Source organism: Psammomys obesus, unplaced genomic scaffold (genome assembly GCF_907164565.1).
Source record: "Psammomys obesus unplaced genomic scaffold, mPsaObe1.curated_primary_1811, whole genome shotgun sequence".
Classification (NCBI taxonomy): domain Eukaryota; kingdom Metazoa; phylum Chordata; class Mammalia; order Rodentia; family Muridae; genus Psammomys; species Psammomys obesus.
In genome coordinates, this window is record NW_026594377.1 from 2,445,350 (window position 1) to 2,460,115 (window position 14,766).

At 42.9% G+C, this 14,766-nt stretch overlaps 1 protein-coding gene across 1 annotated transcript in view; it reads right to left on the reverse strand.

Annotated features, from left to right (window-relative positions):
- The window catches only part of Sh2d4a (SH2 domain containing 4A), a 58,774-nt gene that overhangs the window by 13,064 nt on the left and 30,944 nt on the right, over positions 1 to 14,766 (reverse strand). Inside the window, exons 5-6 of the mRNA XM_055618821.1 lie at positions 4,924 to 5,035; positions 3,093 to 3,294 (exon numbers count right to left, since the gene is read on the reverse strand). Coding sequence (XP_055474796.1) covers positions 3,093 to 3,294; positions 4,924 to 5,035 — 314 coding nt within the window. The remainder of the gene's footprint in view (positions 1 to 3,092; positions 3,295 to 4,923; positions 5,036 to 14,766) is intronic.

Genomic DNA, 14,766 nt, shown 5'->3' on the forward strand with positions numbered 1-14,766 from the left:
TCACAGCAATAACTACAGCTGTGTTAGGCTCAAATTCATTTCACTATGGGTTAGAAGATTCACTACCTTCCAATTAAGATCTGAGAAAAGAAACACTGAGAAATCGAAGTCACTTTCCTGGGGAACATGGCCATGCAAACAAAGGAGGCACATGTAACATGTAACGAGGTAGCTGCCTCCTTAACTTGTTCATTTTATTTATTTATTTTTAATTTTTTAATTTTTAAATATTAGTTACAGTTTATTAATCACAGTTTTTGGTTTTTTTTTTTGTTTTGGTATCATAATGCTTTATTTGGTTTTTTCTTTAAAATCTGTATCCCAGCTGTATCCCGCTCCCTCATTCCCTCCCAATCCCACCCTCCCTCCCTCATCTCCTCCCTACCCCTTTCCAAGTCCACTGATAGGGGAGGTCCTCCTCCCCTTCCATCTGACCCCAGCTTATCAGGTCTCTTTAGGACTGGCTGCAAAGTCCTCCTCTGTGGCCTAGCAAGGCTGCGCCTCCCTTGGGGGGAAGTAAAGGAGCCAGTCATTGAGTTCATGTCAGAAATAGTCCCTGTTCCCCTTACTAGGGTACCCACTTAGATACTGAGCTACCATGGGCTACATCCGAGCAGAGGTTCTAGGATAGATCCATACATGGTCCTTGGTGGAGAATCAGTCTCAGAAAAGACCCCTGTGCCCAGATATATTTGGTCCTTGTGGAGCTCCTGTACTAACTCCCCCTTCTTTCTTATGATTCCCTGCACTCTACCAAAGATTTGGTTATGAGTCTCAGTATCTGCTTTGATACACTTCTGGGTAGAGTATCAGAGGCCTGGAGCCTACCACAGAGGGCCTCTTAACTTGTTCATTACTTGCTTTCTTCATTTCTGCTCACTTCCCTCACTCACTTCCTCTCACACTTCAAAGAGCTTTATTTCTTCTAAAAGAGTGGAACAAGAAGGTAAAGGGGTCTGCAGAGCAGGGAGGGAAAATTAGCAACAGCACCACCTTGAATAAATTCAGTGTCACAAGGAACCCCTTGTGGAGCGGGTGGGTTGCGCTTCAGAAGGCAGCACAGCGACATAAGCATATTCCCAAACCCCATTTAACAGGCCACTGGATGAGCAGAATCTAAATCTAAAACAAGGAGATTGAATGAGCCACTGGAATTTTCTGTGATACAAATTAATGTGGCTCTTTGTGCTTCTGCTGGCAACATGCCAGCCCATGAGTTCCAGGTAACACGTCGACTCTGCAAACACGCATACATACATGTACATATATATGGAAATGTGGGTATGTATTATCATTTATGACATTCAGAGGATTTGTAATATTGGAAGCAGACCTTGCCATACACATGAGATTATGTAACAAATTCTCATATTAGCTTCCTTTTCTTCACATAGTCCTCCGAGATGGAGCAAACCTCCACATACATGGGACAGGCTACCATCTGTCTTTCTCTGAGTTGGCTCCTTCCTGGCTGACCTCTGTCATAGCTGCCCAGAGTCCCAGGCCTAGCCCTGTCCACTCTGACACACAGAGAGCTCTTCTACATCGCCTTAAGTTGGAAAAAGATGAGCTGAGCACAACTGACAAGAACTGTCTCCTACCCTGTAAAAGGCCACTTTCTTTGTCATCCATCAGATATAATATGTCCTAAAAACATTATAGGAAAGAGACATAGCCCAGGCTACCCCATGAAGGTAGAAAACTAGAAAAGGCTGTTCGTGAAGCTCCATAGCCAGAGTTACACTAAGCAAAACCATGTGTGGGAGTCCATCTGTGGCACGTTACAAAGCTAGGTATTTCCTGACTTTATTTTTAACTGTGAGGGGGAAAATAAAACTTCATTTCCTGAACTGTGTACAGGGTCATTTTGTGTCGGCTGCCACATCTCAATATGGAACCTTCAGTGTAGTACGTAAAAATAATTACAGCAGGAGAAATGATTCACCCTGTGTTTCCTCTGAGGTTATAACCCCCAGTTAGGAAAAAAAAAATGATTAAAAATATTTAAAAACAGAGATTTTTTTTTTTCATTTTGCCAAACTGTTGAAGAGAGGGGGCTGTCCTAGATTTGCTCTGTAGACCAGGCTGGCCTTGAACGCACAGAGATCCTCCTGCCTGTCTCCCCTGGTGCTGGGGTTAAAGGTGTGTGCCACCACGTTCGGCTGCCGAACTCTTCACAGATAAGTATATTTAGTTTCATTTCAGAAGGTACTGCTAGACACAGTGTGAATCATATGATAATGTTTCATTCTGAATTTTGGACCATTAGGGCTGAAAATATATCTCAGCGAAAGGCTTTGGGTTTGCCCTCTACTACAAGCAAACAAATAAATATTCGAACATTTAATCTGTAGAATGATCCTGTAAGTCAGAAAGAAGAATTTGGTAGTCAGTGAACAGTAGGGATGCAGTTGTCTTCTGGATATCACTGTTTTTCTCTTCTACCGCTCAGCACATACTGTGCCTAGAATGTATAGGCACTTTCACTGCCAAATAGAGACTTGGTTCAGAAATGGAGCATTTCAAAATTCTGAAAATATGACCTTGGCTCCGTAGGTAAACAGAACTGCCATTAAACCCTGACTCCAGTAAGAAGTTGTCCTAGGGGGCTATGGAGAGAGAGCACCTGCCTGTTTTTTTGTTTTTTGTTTTTTGTTTTTTTTTTTACTATTGCAGGCAATGTTGAGCCTCAAACACTTTTCCAACCCTCATGTTCCAGTTTCTTCTTCCTGCCAGCTTGCTACCTCTGGGTGGAGGTGGGGAACAGGAAATCATCTAACTAGACTTCTTCACCCTGCACTGAGTTCTAACTATAGCCACTGTGGATATCTTACAGGAAAGAAAGGAACCAAGGAAGCAGCATCAGAGGCGAGGCTGTGTTAACCTAAGCCAGCCCGCCACACAGCTTTAACCAGCCCATCCCGGTGCTGTGGTGAAAGCCACCTGTGTGGCCTCTTCCTTGTTGTTGGGTTTTGTTGTTGTTTTTGAGACAGAGCAGCTCGGAAGAGTGGGCTGACCTCAAACTCTGAGCTCCTCCTGCCTCTGCCTCCCGAGTGCTGGGATTAAAGGCGTGTGCCCCCACGTCTTCTTACCCTAAAGACTTCGGAGGGTTTCCTGGCAGGTGTAAGAACTGGGGCTTTGGGGGCAGGGGCGGTCTTCTGGGCTTCTGTGGCGCAGTCAGAGGGCTCTGCCGCCCATCGCCGCTCCGTCCCCTTTGGGATAACCTCTTGTAGTCTTCCCGTGCCTGCTTAGCTAAGGAGCGTCTCTTCTCATCAGCCGCCTTGGATTTTCGCACTAGGACAATAATGCCTGAGTTAGTCTATCAGGCTCACCAAAGGTTGCATTCAGAGCCCACGACACAGGAGATGCAGCCCTGCACAGCAGGGCCCTGGGAAGGCAGAGCTGGCCTGGTGCTGGTATTAACAATCACTCCCGGTACCTGTTAACCGCATTTTAAGGCCTCTGCTGGGCTCACTGCAGTTCGAACCTGCCTTTGGAGCGAGGGAGATTATGAGAAGAAGAGGAAAGAAAGACAAAGGAGAAGGAGAGAAGAAGTGGAAAATGTAAAGCAAGATTAAGTTACTGCACTTAGCAAAACTAAACCGTGAGGGCTAGTCAGAGAGACACAGAACACCAGAGGCCAGTATCACATCCCTGACACAATTATGGTCAGGATGCAGTGCATCCCAAGTCACTGGCAAACGTGGGAAGGACTTCTCAGCAGCGGTGAGCTAGGACAGGAAAAACAGCTCTCACAGCCATAGCCCACCACATTCTTACTGGAATGTGAATAAACACGTTGTGGAGGATTTCAGAACACCTTAGTGAATATACAAGCACTTCCCAGTCTGCGTTTTAACTCTAATTTTGTTCTAAAAGATGTTTTAGCCACATAGTGTCAAAGATTAATGCGGGATGCAGTAACCTATTTTTTGGTTTTAGATTTTATAATTTGGGCATTGTGGGTTAAATCCTGTCATGTTTGACTTTGAATACATACAAAAAAATATTTCATCATACCAGAGTTTCAGTGCTTAGCACAAGAAGGCCACAGATCGGATCTTGCAAATATTTTTGTTTAAGAAAAAAGTGGCATTTGTTATAAAGGAGCTGCAGGCCAATCAACATCCTGAAAATCTTGCCACTTGGGTTCTGCCTCTCAAGGGACAATCAGACAGGCAAGTCTTCTCTGTTGATGGCAGGCGAAGACGCTACTCCATTCTCAAGCCTGGGAGCCATCCTCTGCCTGTCCTGTCCTTCCTGTTTTGGCTCTAGCAGTCCAAGCTCAAAAGAGGGCCAGTGCCAGGTCAGAGGCATATAAGCATAAAAATTATGGAAATATATCCCAGCTGTCAATTCTGTGTGCTTTATATTACAAAGTTATGTGGTGGCCATTTCATAGCATACCCCATAAGGACAACTGAGATACATCAGGTTTTTTTAACTGTTTAAAAATATATGCACTATTGAGAACTTGGGGGGGGGAACCCAAAGCAGAATAACAAGAAGTACAACTCAAATAAATAATTTAAAATCCAACTTCTCCATGAAAATCAAGGGTTACATGTTAATAATCTTTGTTTTCTTTCTTCAATATTTAGAATTTTAAATAGTGATATTTTTATACTAGTTATAATTTTTCTTCTCCAAAAAAGACATATTTTAATGCCATTAAATATTCCTCCACAAGATATTTTTCATCGCTATATACAATTCAACCATACAGAAACACTATAATTTAACAGCACTAAGATGAATGGAAAGCCATTCTGCTACACAGGCCTCTGAGTAGTTATCACTTATTGAGTGAGAACTCAATGGCTTCTCACGGATGTACTTTCTGTGACTCCCAGTTGGATCAGTTTTTAGGTGGAAGGTCCAGCTGAGAGCCCAGATGGTGTGCTGAGGCCCCTAGGTACTCACAAGATGCCTGCCATTCCGAATCTTCTTTCCAGCTCTTGTATATCTGCTTGGTTTTCTCATCCTCTGTTTGTTTTAGTTCTTCATCTTCTTTTTTCTTTATGAGTTCTTTAGTCTGTTTGAAGATACAAATAGAGGTTCGAAGAGGTGAAAGAAAGTAACAGTTTCTCTAAGAGGACAGAAGGCACCCTTGTTTCTATCTGTCTCTTCCCACTAGGGAGGTGCTTGGTGTCAGCAATGTCTGGAGTAAGAGCTTCAGCTACCTCAGTAAGCCAGACTCTGATCCTGATCCTCTCAGAGGCTGCTTCCCCAGAACACAGTGAGAAAGAATGTTACATAGAGTTATAGTGAGAATCTGTGTTTTCAGAAGTGCCTAGCTCAATGCATAGCACATATATGACCTGACTAAGAAGCCCTTCCCAGACACGGCACTCAGCTATTCCTAATGAGTTTCTCTGAAGTAGACCTGCAGAGTCATGGGACCAGAGCAAACACTGATCTGCTGTAACTGAGGGTTCCTGAAAGCAGTCTCAGCTGCGGTCTATATTCTCTCCAACCTTCTATCTAAAACTTGCTATGTGATTTGGAGTGGCTCAAACAGGAATGAGGCTTTTCTTTTTTTTCTTAACATACACACAAAAATGTCACCTTTGAAAGGGGAAAAACACTACAGAGTGAGTACAAGGTCAGCACAAGCAGTCTTGTGGGTCATGGATAAAGCTCTATTGTGAAAGCTCTATTACTGGCTTGCCTGGTATGTACAATGCTCAAGCTCAAGAGGAGAAGACGATGATGGTGACGATAAAGACCGTGTAGATGATGTGCCTTTCCAGCCACAAAGATGGGCTAAATATGAAAAGCACTTGCCATGCCAGCATGAGGACCTGAGTTTGAATTCCTAGCATCCATGTAGTAGCTGGGCCTGAGGGTATGTGCTTGTGACCCCAGTGCAGGTAGGATGGACACATGGATCCTAGGGGCCTGCTGGCCCTCCAGTCTAACTGGAAACATATTCCAGGTTAAGTGAGAAACCAAGTCTTACAAATATACAAAGCCGTAGAGAAAGATATCCAACACTAACCTCTGGCCTCTACGCGTTCATTCACGTTCTCTCACAGGTTTATACCATGCCCTCCCACCCTACCCACAAATGCACACAGGCTCACTTGTCCCTTGTGAGTATGTCACCACAACTAAAATATAAATCTTGATGGGAACCTTGATCACTGTAGAAAACCAGAAACCAGCAATAAGGTAGTAATACCCTGACACTGTGCTTAACTAAATTTGTATATGTCTTCCATTTCTACTTTTTTTTTTTTAATATTGTTTTCCTGCCTGGAGCCAAGCTCTTACAGTTTGTCTCACAGTGTTTTATGAAATTCAAAAAAACAGTTTTTGGTGGCTGAAATGACTACTAACATTTGACATCCTTTACTGGAGCTGTTTATGAGCCTGAAGTACATAAATGTATTGCTCTAGATTTTCACACTTGAGCAGAAGGAAGAAGAAAAAGAAAAGAAAACAAAATAAAACAAAAACATCCTTAAGAGAGAAACCTTGCTCACCTGGTATAACTTTTCCAGGGAAGTTGTGAACAAACTAGTTATGAAAGACTGAGGAAACAGGGAGGTTCCTGGGGTGCTTTCAGGAGCACAAACAGACTGAAAGGCAGATGTACGCCAAGTCCACCCCGGCGCAGTGACCACTCATGAAAGTCTGTCCTTGAGCTGTTGGCCCAATTGCAGGTAGATCCACTCAAAACCTATAATTTACGGCTTCTCTAACTTTGGACTAGATGGTGATGCTTGTAACTTCTCCATCTTTGCGCCTCCCTTTTCCTCCCTCCTGGATGGAATGTCTCAGCACAGAAACCAGCTATGCCGCACACATGCATCTGTATTTACCTAATCCCTGTCTCTCCGGCCTCATCTCTGTCTCTCCTCGTGTGTGTCCATATGTGTAGAAGTGAGAAGGAATGCAGAGGCTAGTTCTCAACGTCAAGTGTCTTCCTCAGTCATTTCCCGACCTTCTTTTTGTGACAGGTTCTTTCATTGAGCCTGGAGCCCCTTGACTGGCTGGCTTAAACTGGCCGGCAAGCCCCACATACTGCCTGCCTCTGCCTACCTCCCTCTGAAATTATAGGCATGTAGCACTGCACTCACATTTTTACCTGAGGACAAGAATTCAGGCCCTCATGCTTGCACGGCGACCAAATTAACAACTGAGCCATGTCCCAAGGTCCTGTTGTGTATTTCTCAAAACATATTTACCACATCAGATTCGGACTTTGACCCATTCGATGCTCAGGATGAACAAGAAGCTGGACAACAAACTTTACTTTTATTTCTGTGTACGCGTGTGTGCACACGTGTGTATGTGCCCTTGTTGGACAGAAGAGGGTTCTGAATCCTTTGGGCTCTGGACAAGCTGTGTGCTGCATAATGCTGGCGGTTGGTGGGAATACAACCAAGAGCCACGAGCACAGGGTTCTCTTAATGGCCAGCTCCCTCAGGGTCTCCTGCCCAGACTGTTGTTGAAGTTTAAAAAGCTAATCCACTGCAGGAAAAACATTAAGAAAATAACAGAGAGTGCCTGTGATGGGTGATAATCACATGTCTGAGAATGCTATATTTAGTAAACCCAAACCTTTCTTCTCTATAGTGTAATTATACAGGCACCGTGGGGAAGGAGATAAAATGAATGAGCCTCACAAGTTAATAGCAGATGAGATCTGGCCCTGACCTTTCTGTTTATTCAAAGCTATAAAAGTAACTCTTTCTAAGCTAATATCTGAGAGGGGGGAGCTTGTTTTATCACCTTTGTTTGCTGGAATCTGGGGTTAACCTTCTCATTCATTCTCTCCAAATTACCTGCCATCATGCTATGGCTACATCAAGTGTGCTTTCTCCTCAGTGTCTTTGTGCCTGGAGTTCCCTCTGCCTGGACCACACTTCCCTCCGATCCGCCCACATTGGCTCTCCAGGACACTGCTCCAGCATCTCCTCCCTACAACCACCTTTTCCGAACACCACCACCTCCCAGCAACCCCCAGCCTCCACATTTTGCTTTATTTTCTCCAGAGTTCTTATGATTATAAGACTTCACGGATACATTTATCTTTTCCCCCTCACATCCAGAATGTAAGCTTCCTGAGAGAAGAAATGGTTTTATAAAATATGTCTTCAATTTGTACACCTATTCGCGGTGCATAGCAGGCATTCGGCAAATGTTTTTTTTTTTGTTTGTTTGTTTGTTTGTTTGTTTTTTTCAGGGTCTTTGTTTTCTTTTTTTTCTTTTTTTTTAATTTTATTTTTCTTTTTAGTTACATTTTGTTAACTCTGTGTCCCAGCTGTATCCCGCTCCCTCATTCCCTCCCCAACCCCACACTCCCTCCCTGGTCTCCTCCCTGCCCCTTTCCAAGTCCACTGATAGGGGAGGACCTCCTCCCCTTTCATTTGACCCTGTTTTATCAGGTATCTTCAGGGCTGGCTGCAAAGTCCTCCTCTGTGGCCTAACAGACTGCTCCTCCCCTGGGGGGGGGGGGTTCAAACAGCCTGCCCTTGAGATCCTGTTAGAAATAGTCCGTTTTTTGAATGAAGATGTGGCCTGACTTTTTCAACTTTCATCATTTAAGCTGATACAATTTAATTGGGGACAGTGGTGTTAAAGTTTTTCCTATTTCCAGCATGTAGACATTTTTTCAATGTTTAAGACCCCCTGACAACACTAAAAATCTCTAGATACTAAGTCTCTCACATTAAAAAAAAAGTTCAGTGTTTGCACTTAACCTATATACTTCCTCTTGTTTATATCAAATCATCTCATTCATAATGCAAGGTAAGTATTTTCCAAATGTTTGTTGTATATGGTCCGTACAAATGCAGTATTTTTCATATATTTGTGATGAATCAACATATTTATCTGGTTGGTTCAACAGATATGGATGGAGGTTTCTTTCCACTGTCAATACACAGGAGGGCTAGCATTCCAAAAACACAACATTATTCCTTTTAAAGACTTCACTCATTCCCTCCTTTGTGTGTGTGTGTGTGTGTGTGTGTGTGTGAGATAGACAGAGAGAGAGAGAGAGTCTATCTACCTGTGAGTGTACATATATGGAGAGGACGGAAGAGGGCATCTGGTGTAATCCTTTATCACTCTCTACCTATTCCTTTAAGAAAGAATCTTCCCTGAGCCTGATGCTTGTGTTTTCTTTGTTAAACTAGAAGCCAGAAACACCCAAATGGTGGTTCTGCTTCAACCCCTCTTAGAGAGGGCTACAGGAGTGTGTGTGTGTCTCCCAGCTTGTTATATGGATACTGGTGTCCAAACTCCAGTTCTCAGAATTGTACAGCAAACAAGCATTCTCAATTGTTGAGTCATCCTTCAAGCCCTGAATGTTTCAGAACTGTAAGTTGACCCCATTAGTTCATGTCAATAAAGAAGAGTTGGGAAATAGACTACATGACCCACAGGAACTTCTAGACAGCCTCATGGAACGCCCAGTCTTGGGTCTGGATCCATTAGAAAACTTCTCATCTTGGGCTTGTGTTTTACCATGAGTTTTCAGATTTACTGTGGGTCAAATCCTACCACAATCTACCCCTAACTTACAGTGAACAGCCTGTGATAAAATAACAATCTAATATAGTGACAAAAGCAGGGCTTGCCCTGTAGGGACAAGGTCATGCCTGGATGGATGGAAAAGCCATCCCAGGCACAAAGACTCAGCTCAATAGAAACTGTCAGCAGAAACTGCTGCTCACTCACTGCCTGTAGTGAGGCTCACAGAGACAGCAAGCACACTTGAGCAGGACTCAGGGTTGGTGCCAAGCTTGATACCATTGGTCACGCTCTAAAACCAGTCTTCCCTGGATGCTCACAGCCACTGGGGATGTCGCCTCTGTCTCAGCTCTTCTGTGAGGAGTTCAGTAGATACATCTTGGCATCTGTTCATTGCATGACATCTAAGATGTTCCCAACTCAAGATAAATGGGGAAAGATGAATGGCTGTGTTTGTGGCTTTGGAGACAGATTTCACATTCTGCTGCCTAATTTCATATCTGCATGAGCCTAGTTAAGTAATTTGTAAAACATTAGTGGAAATGGCTATGTGCCTAGTCCCCTGAAGACAGAATGCAAATCTTTTTTACCTGAAGGAATCCATATGGTGCATATGATTGATAGAACCAGCCAGCTTTTGTTGAATATATCTTAAGAAACTGTATTGTGACTAAAAATTAGACACATTTTTATAGCATTTAGAACTGTGATTTCAGAAGTTGTTTATCATTTTTCCAGAGAGAGGAAGGGAATGTGGGACTGGGAGGGAGGGAGCCATGATCAGGATGTAAAGTGAATAAATAAACAGATTAATTTAAAAAGTGTTTACCAAAGCCTCCCTTTCTACTGGAACCCATGTTCCTGAGCCAAGCTGCCTGGCAGCATGTGAAAGCCCCACATTGCCACTCAGGATGGCATAGAGATGACTGAACAGCCAAAATCCAGGAGCTGATTGTGTGTTTTGTTCTCATGATGCCCTGGGGGAAATGGGATGGGCCATTATATACTGACAGTACATTTTAAGCTTTCTACTGAGATTTTTTTTCCCTGTGGTGTATAGTTCAGTTTATGCTAACTTTACTAGTGGTTGCTAGCCACTTGAAGGTCTATAATGGTCAGGTGTTATCTTAGTGATTTAGCATGCTTTAACTGAGAAATATCTTTGATGACAGAACTTATTTTCAGAGGAAGAAAATGAGTCTTGGAGCTGTGCAGAAACACACATTGGCTTATGGTTTGGGGGAGGGATTGCATTTTATTTTATTTTTATTAATTTATTTATTTGTTCATCTTACATCTCAATTGCATCCCCACTCCCTCCTCTCCTCCCATTCCTACCTTTTTCCTCCCATCTTCTTCCCCCTCCCCCCTCCCTCAGATCAACCCACCTTGGTACATCAAGTCAAATCAGGACTAAGTGCCTCCTCTTTCACTGGGGCAAGACAAGGCAGCCTTGCTACGGAAACAGGATCCAGAAGGAGGCAACAGAGTCCAGGTCAGCCACAACTCCAATTGTTAGGGGACCACTTGGGGATCAAGCAATTTATCAGCTTCATATGTATAAGGGGCCTAGGACCACTCCATGCATGCTCTTTGGTTGGTGGTTCAATCTCTATAAGCCCCCATGGGCCCAGGTTTGTTGGCTATGTAGGTCTTCTTATGGTGTCCTTGACCCCTCCAGCTCTCTCAAGATGGAGGGAATGACCAACCAATGACTGGCCCAACTTGAGACTCACGTCATGGAAGAGAGCCAACCCCTGACACTATTAAAAATACTCTGCTATCCTTGCAGACAGAAGCCTAGGGTAACTGTCATCTGAGAGCAGATCATGGAAACCCACAGCCAAACATGAGGTGTAATTCAGGGAGTCTTATGGAAGAGTTAGGAGAAGTTAGGAGAAGGACTGAGAGTGCACAGTGCCTTATGTTAATGTCTAGCTTTCTGCACTGCTGGCATGGTAACCACAGGACAGGTCAAGGAATCACATATGTTTATGACTTGGAAAACTAATGAATCCTACAGACTTTCTAATCCCCACTTATCATACTCTTTCTTGTTTTAGTATTATTAAAGAACACTCATGCTTGGCTTAAAAAACAGAGTTCAAAGATCAGTTCCCTCACTACAAACAAGTTAGATCTGTTTCTTCAACTGTCCCAGATGACTGTGAAAAGCTTTGAATTCTTTTCTGTGCCTAAGAAATATGGGCTTTGAGGAAAAAGCTCAAGCTCCGTTTCCTCAGTGATCTAAGACCCAGGGAGCATTACATGGCCAACAGGGTCAGTTTCTTGTGTTTTGAAAGCTAGGAGGCAGATAACCATTCCGTCTTGGCCCCGTATAGATGATGTTATAGATTATGTTCCAAATATGTTTAGCTGTACTCTTAGAATCAGAACCTGACCTGCTGTTATACTCTGGATTTCGAAAATTCTCTAAAGCCTCATGGCATAATGGCTTGGCCCATAAGTTGACTGATAACATTCATGAAACAGAAGACTTTTGGACGAACGTTGCCAGAGACACCATCACTACTTCCAACTGTCTGAAGCCCTCAAATGTTTCCTGAACTAGCATTAAACATCTAATAGTGACCCACGTATTCAGAAGTATTGTGCATTGTATGAAAGGCCACCACCCCTCATTTTATCTCTTGCTCGGTGATAGTACCTGCATGGGTGTAACACTTTAAACCTCTTGTATGAATCACCTAGTGTCTCTCAGAACCACTTACCACATGCACAATGCAGCATTGTTTTCTCAGCACTCACTTTTTTTTTTCTTTTTTGGTTTGTTGTTGTTGTTGTTTCAAGATAGGGTTTCTCTGTGTGTAGCTCTGGAAGTCCTAAAACTCTCTGTATAGATCAGGCTAACCTTGAACTCACAGATACCCACCTGCCTCTGCCTCCCAAGTGCTGGGATTAAAGGCGTGTGCCACCACACCCAGCTTCAGAATTCACTTTTTTTTTCTCTATTCATGTAATTTTTTTTTTTTTTTTTTTTTTTTTTTACAATTTATTCATTATATACCCTGACTGAAGTTCCCTCCCTCAGCTCCTCCTGGTCCCACACTCCCACCATTATCCCTCCTATCCCCGTCCCCTAGTCCACTGAAAGGGGGAATTCTCCACTATTGCCACCTGCCCATAGCTTATCAAGTCTCATCAGGGCTGCCTGGATCCTCTTCCTCTGTGGTCTGGCAAGGCCGCATCATCAGGGGCAAGTGATCAAAGAGCAGTCAACTGAGTTCATGATAGAGGCAGGCCCTGATCCCCTCACTGGGGAACCGAAATGGAGATGGAGCTGCCTATCACTACATCTGAGCAGGGGGTCTAGGTTCTTTCCATGCTTGGTCCTTGGTTGGTACATCAGTCTCTGCAGGACCCCCTCGGGCTCAGATCTTTTAGCTTTGCTGGTCTCCTTGTGGGGCTACTGTCCCCTCCATGTTCTTCTAACCCTACCCCCTTCTTCCATAATACTCCCTGCCCTTTGCCCAAAGTTTGGCTCTGAGTCTCAGCATCTGCTTCAATCCCCTGTTGGGTGGAGCCTTTCAGAGGACCCTCTATAGTAGGCTCCCATCCTGTTTCCTCTCTTCCACTGCTTCTGGTATTTATCCTGTTTGCCATTTTGAATGAGATTTAAGCATCCGCCCTAGGGCCCTCCTTGTTGTTTTTAAAATCTACCTTAACCTTTTCCTGTTTCTTCTTTCTCTAGCATTTTCCTGCTTGCTGGTTTTGAATTTATCAGATAAAACAGGGTTATTAACATTCTTGAAATAATCAAGAGCTAAGCACACACAATGTGGCAGACAGTGTCAACTGAAATAAGTGTGCCTAAAAAGACCCCCGTGGTCATTACTACCACACAAGGATGCGCTTAAAGTGTTTTTGAAATTTTAGGTTCAGTTCAAACCCAAGAAGCACACATTGGATCTCAAGTAGACTTATTTTGGTATGGAACTGAATTTTAATAACCACTCCAGGGCAGAATACTTCTATGAATATAGTTTTATTGAAACTATGCTGTAAATTCTAAAACTCTTCATACATAGTAACAACTATGTTAATAAAAATTCTGCTTTTAAAGGTGATCTAAGTTTTGACATTATCTCAAAGAGTTAAAGTAAGATGAAGGATTTAAGACTTGCATAAAGTAGGTTAATTCAGCTACATTAACATATATTTGACCAGCCCAGGAAAGATACCATATATATATATATATATAATGTTATAGACTGAAAACAATGCATCCAAGAAATGCCTTTATTAAAAACCAGGCAGCCTAACAGGCTCAAACATGATGGCTTCCTATGCCTATACTAAAGGAAGACAATCTCCGAAATATGCCTGCCACTTAAGCACTCAAAAGGAGAACCAACTGCTTGGAGATGGTACTGCCCCTCTCTGAAGGTGACCACTGTGCTCTTCACTTATTCCTGTACAACAGAAACAGGGAAAACATGCCCTCCACCAGTATAACTGTGTTTTATAAAGCACTTTCCACTACAACACATAGTTTGACCTTTGTATCAAAAGGTCAAAAAGGTAAGGTAACCTGTAGATAGGTAGGAGGGCAGAGACCTTGTCCATGTCTTTTCTGTATCTAAAGCTTGTTCTCTTCATGCTCCCAGAGGGAACGAGGGATCTTCTCCTACTTACATCCGTCTCCATAACTATCTTCTACCTGTTACCCTGAAGCAAAGTCAGCATTGAAAAATTTATGGGCAGAGTTTAAGCAATCATATATGATTTACGTTTGCTCTGTTAAAATGCCTCCCCTAGTATCTACACACTTTCCCCAAGTACAGAGGGGAAGGAAAGCTAATGAGGACAGAAGCTACCACAGAGCATCTTTCAGACCAAGTCAAAATAAAGGTTTCAGTTAGGTCTGGGAGTGTAGCTTATCCAGTTGTTTAAATGAGAGTATGTTTTAAGTGCTAGTGGGCCTAAGAGTATGGCAATTTCATCCAAATAAGCAACTGGGTTATAGATTGATGCTGCTGAGGCCATGGTTATTATACAGCTAAAAACTGCAATCTCCCAAGAGAATAGGTGTCATAGGAGAAGGATTATTCTAATTATATTCACTTGTGAAACTGATTTGCAAAACCATTCATTCAATATTCACTTTATTTAAAAATAGGGTTATACAGTCAGAAAAATGCCAAGGACCCTTCATTTCACCTAAATCAGAAGACTCCAATAAGCAAAATGGTTTTTGCATTCAATTTTGGGGGACAAAGATAAAAACAACGAGTTAATATAAAATTGAGACCCCATTTT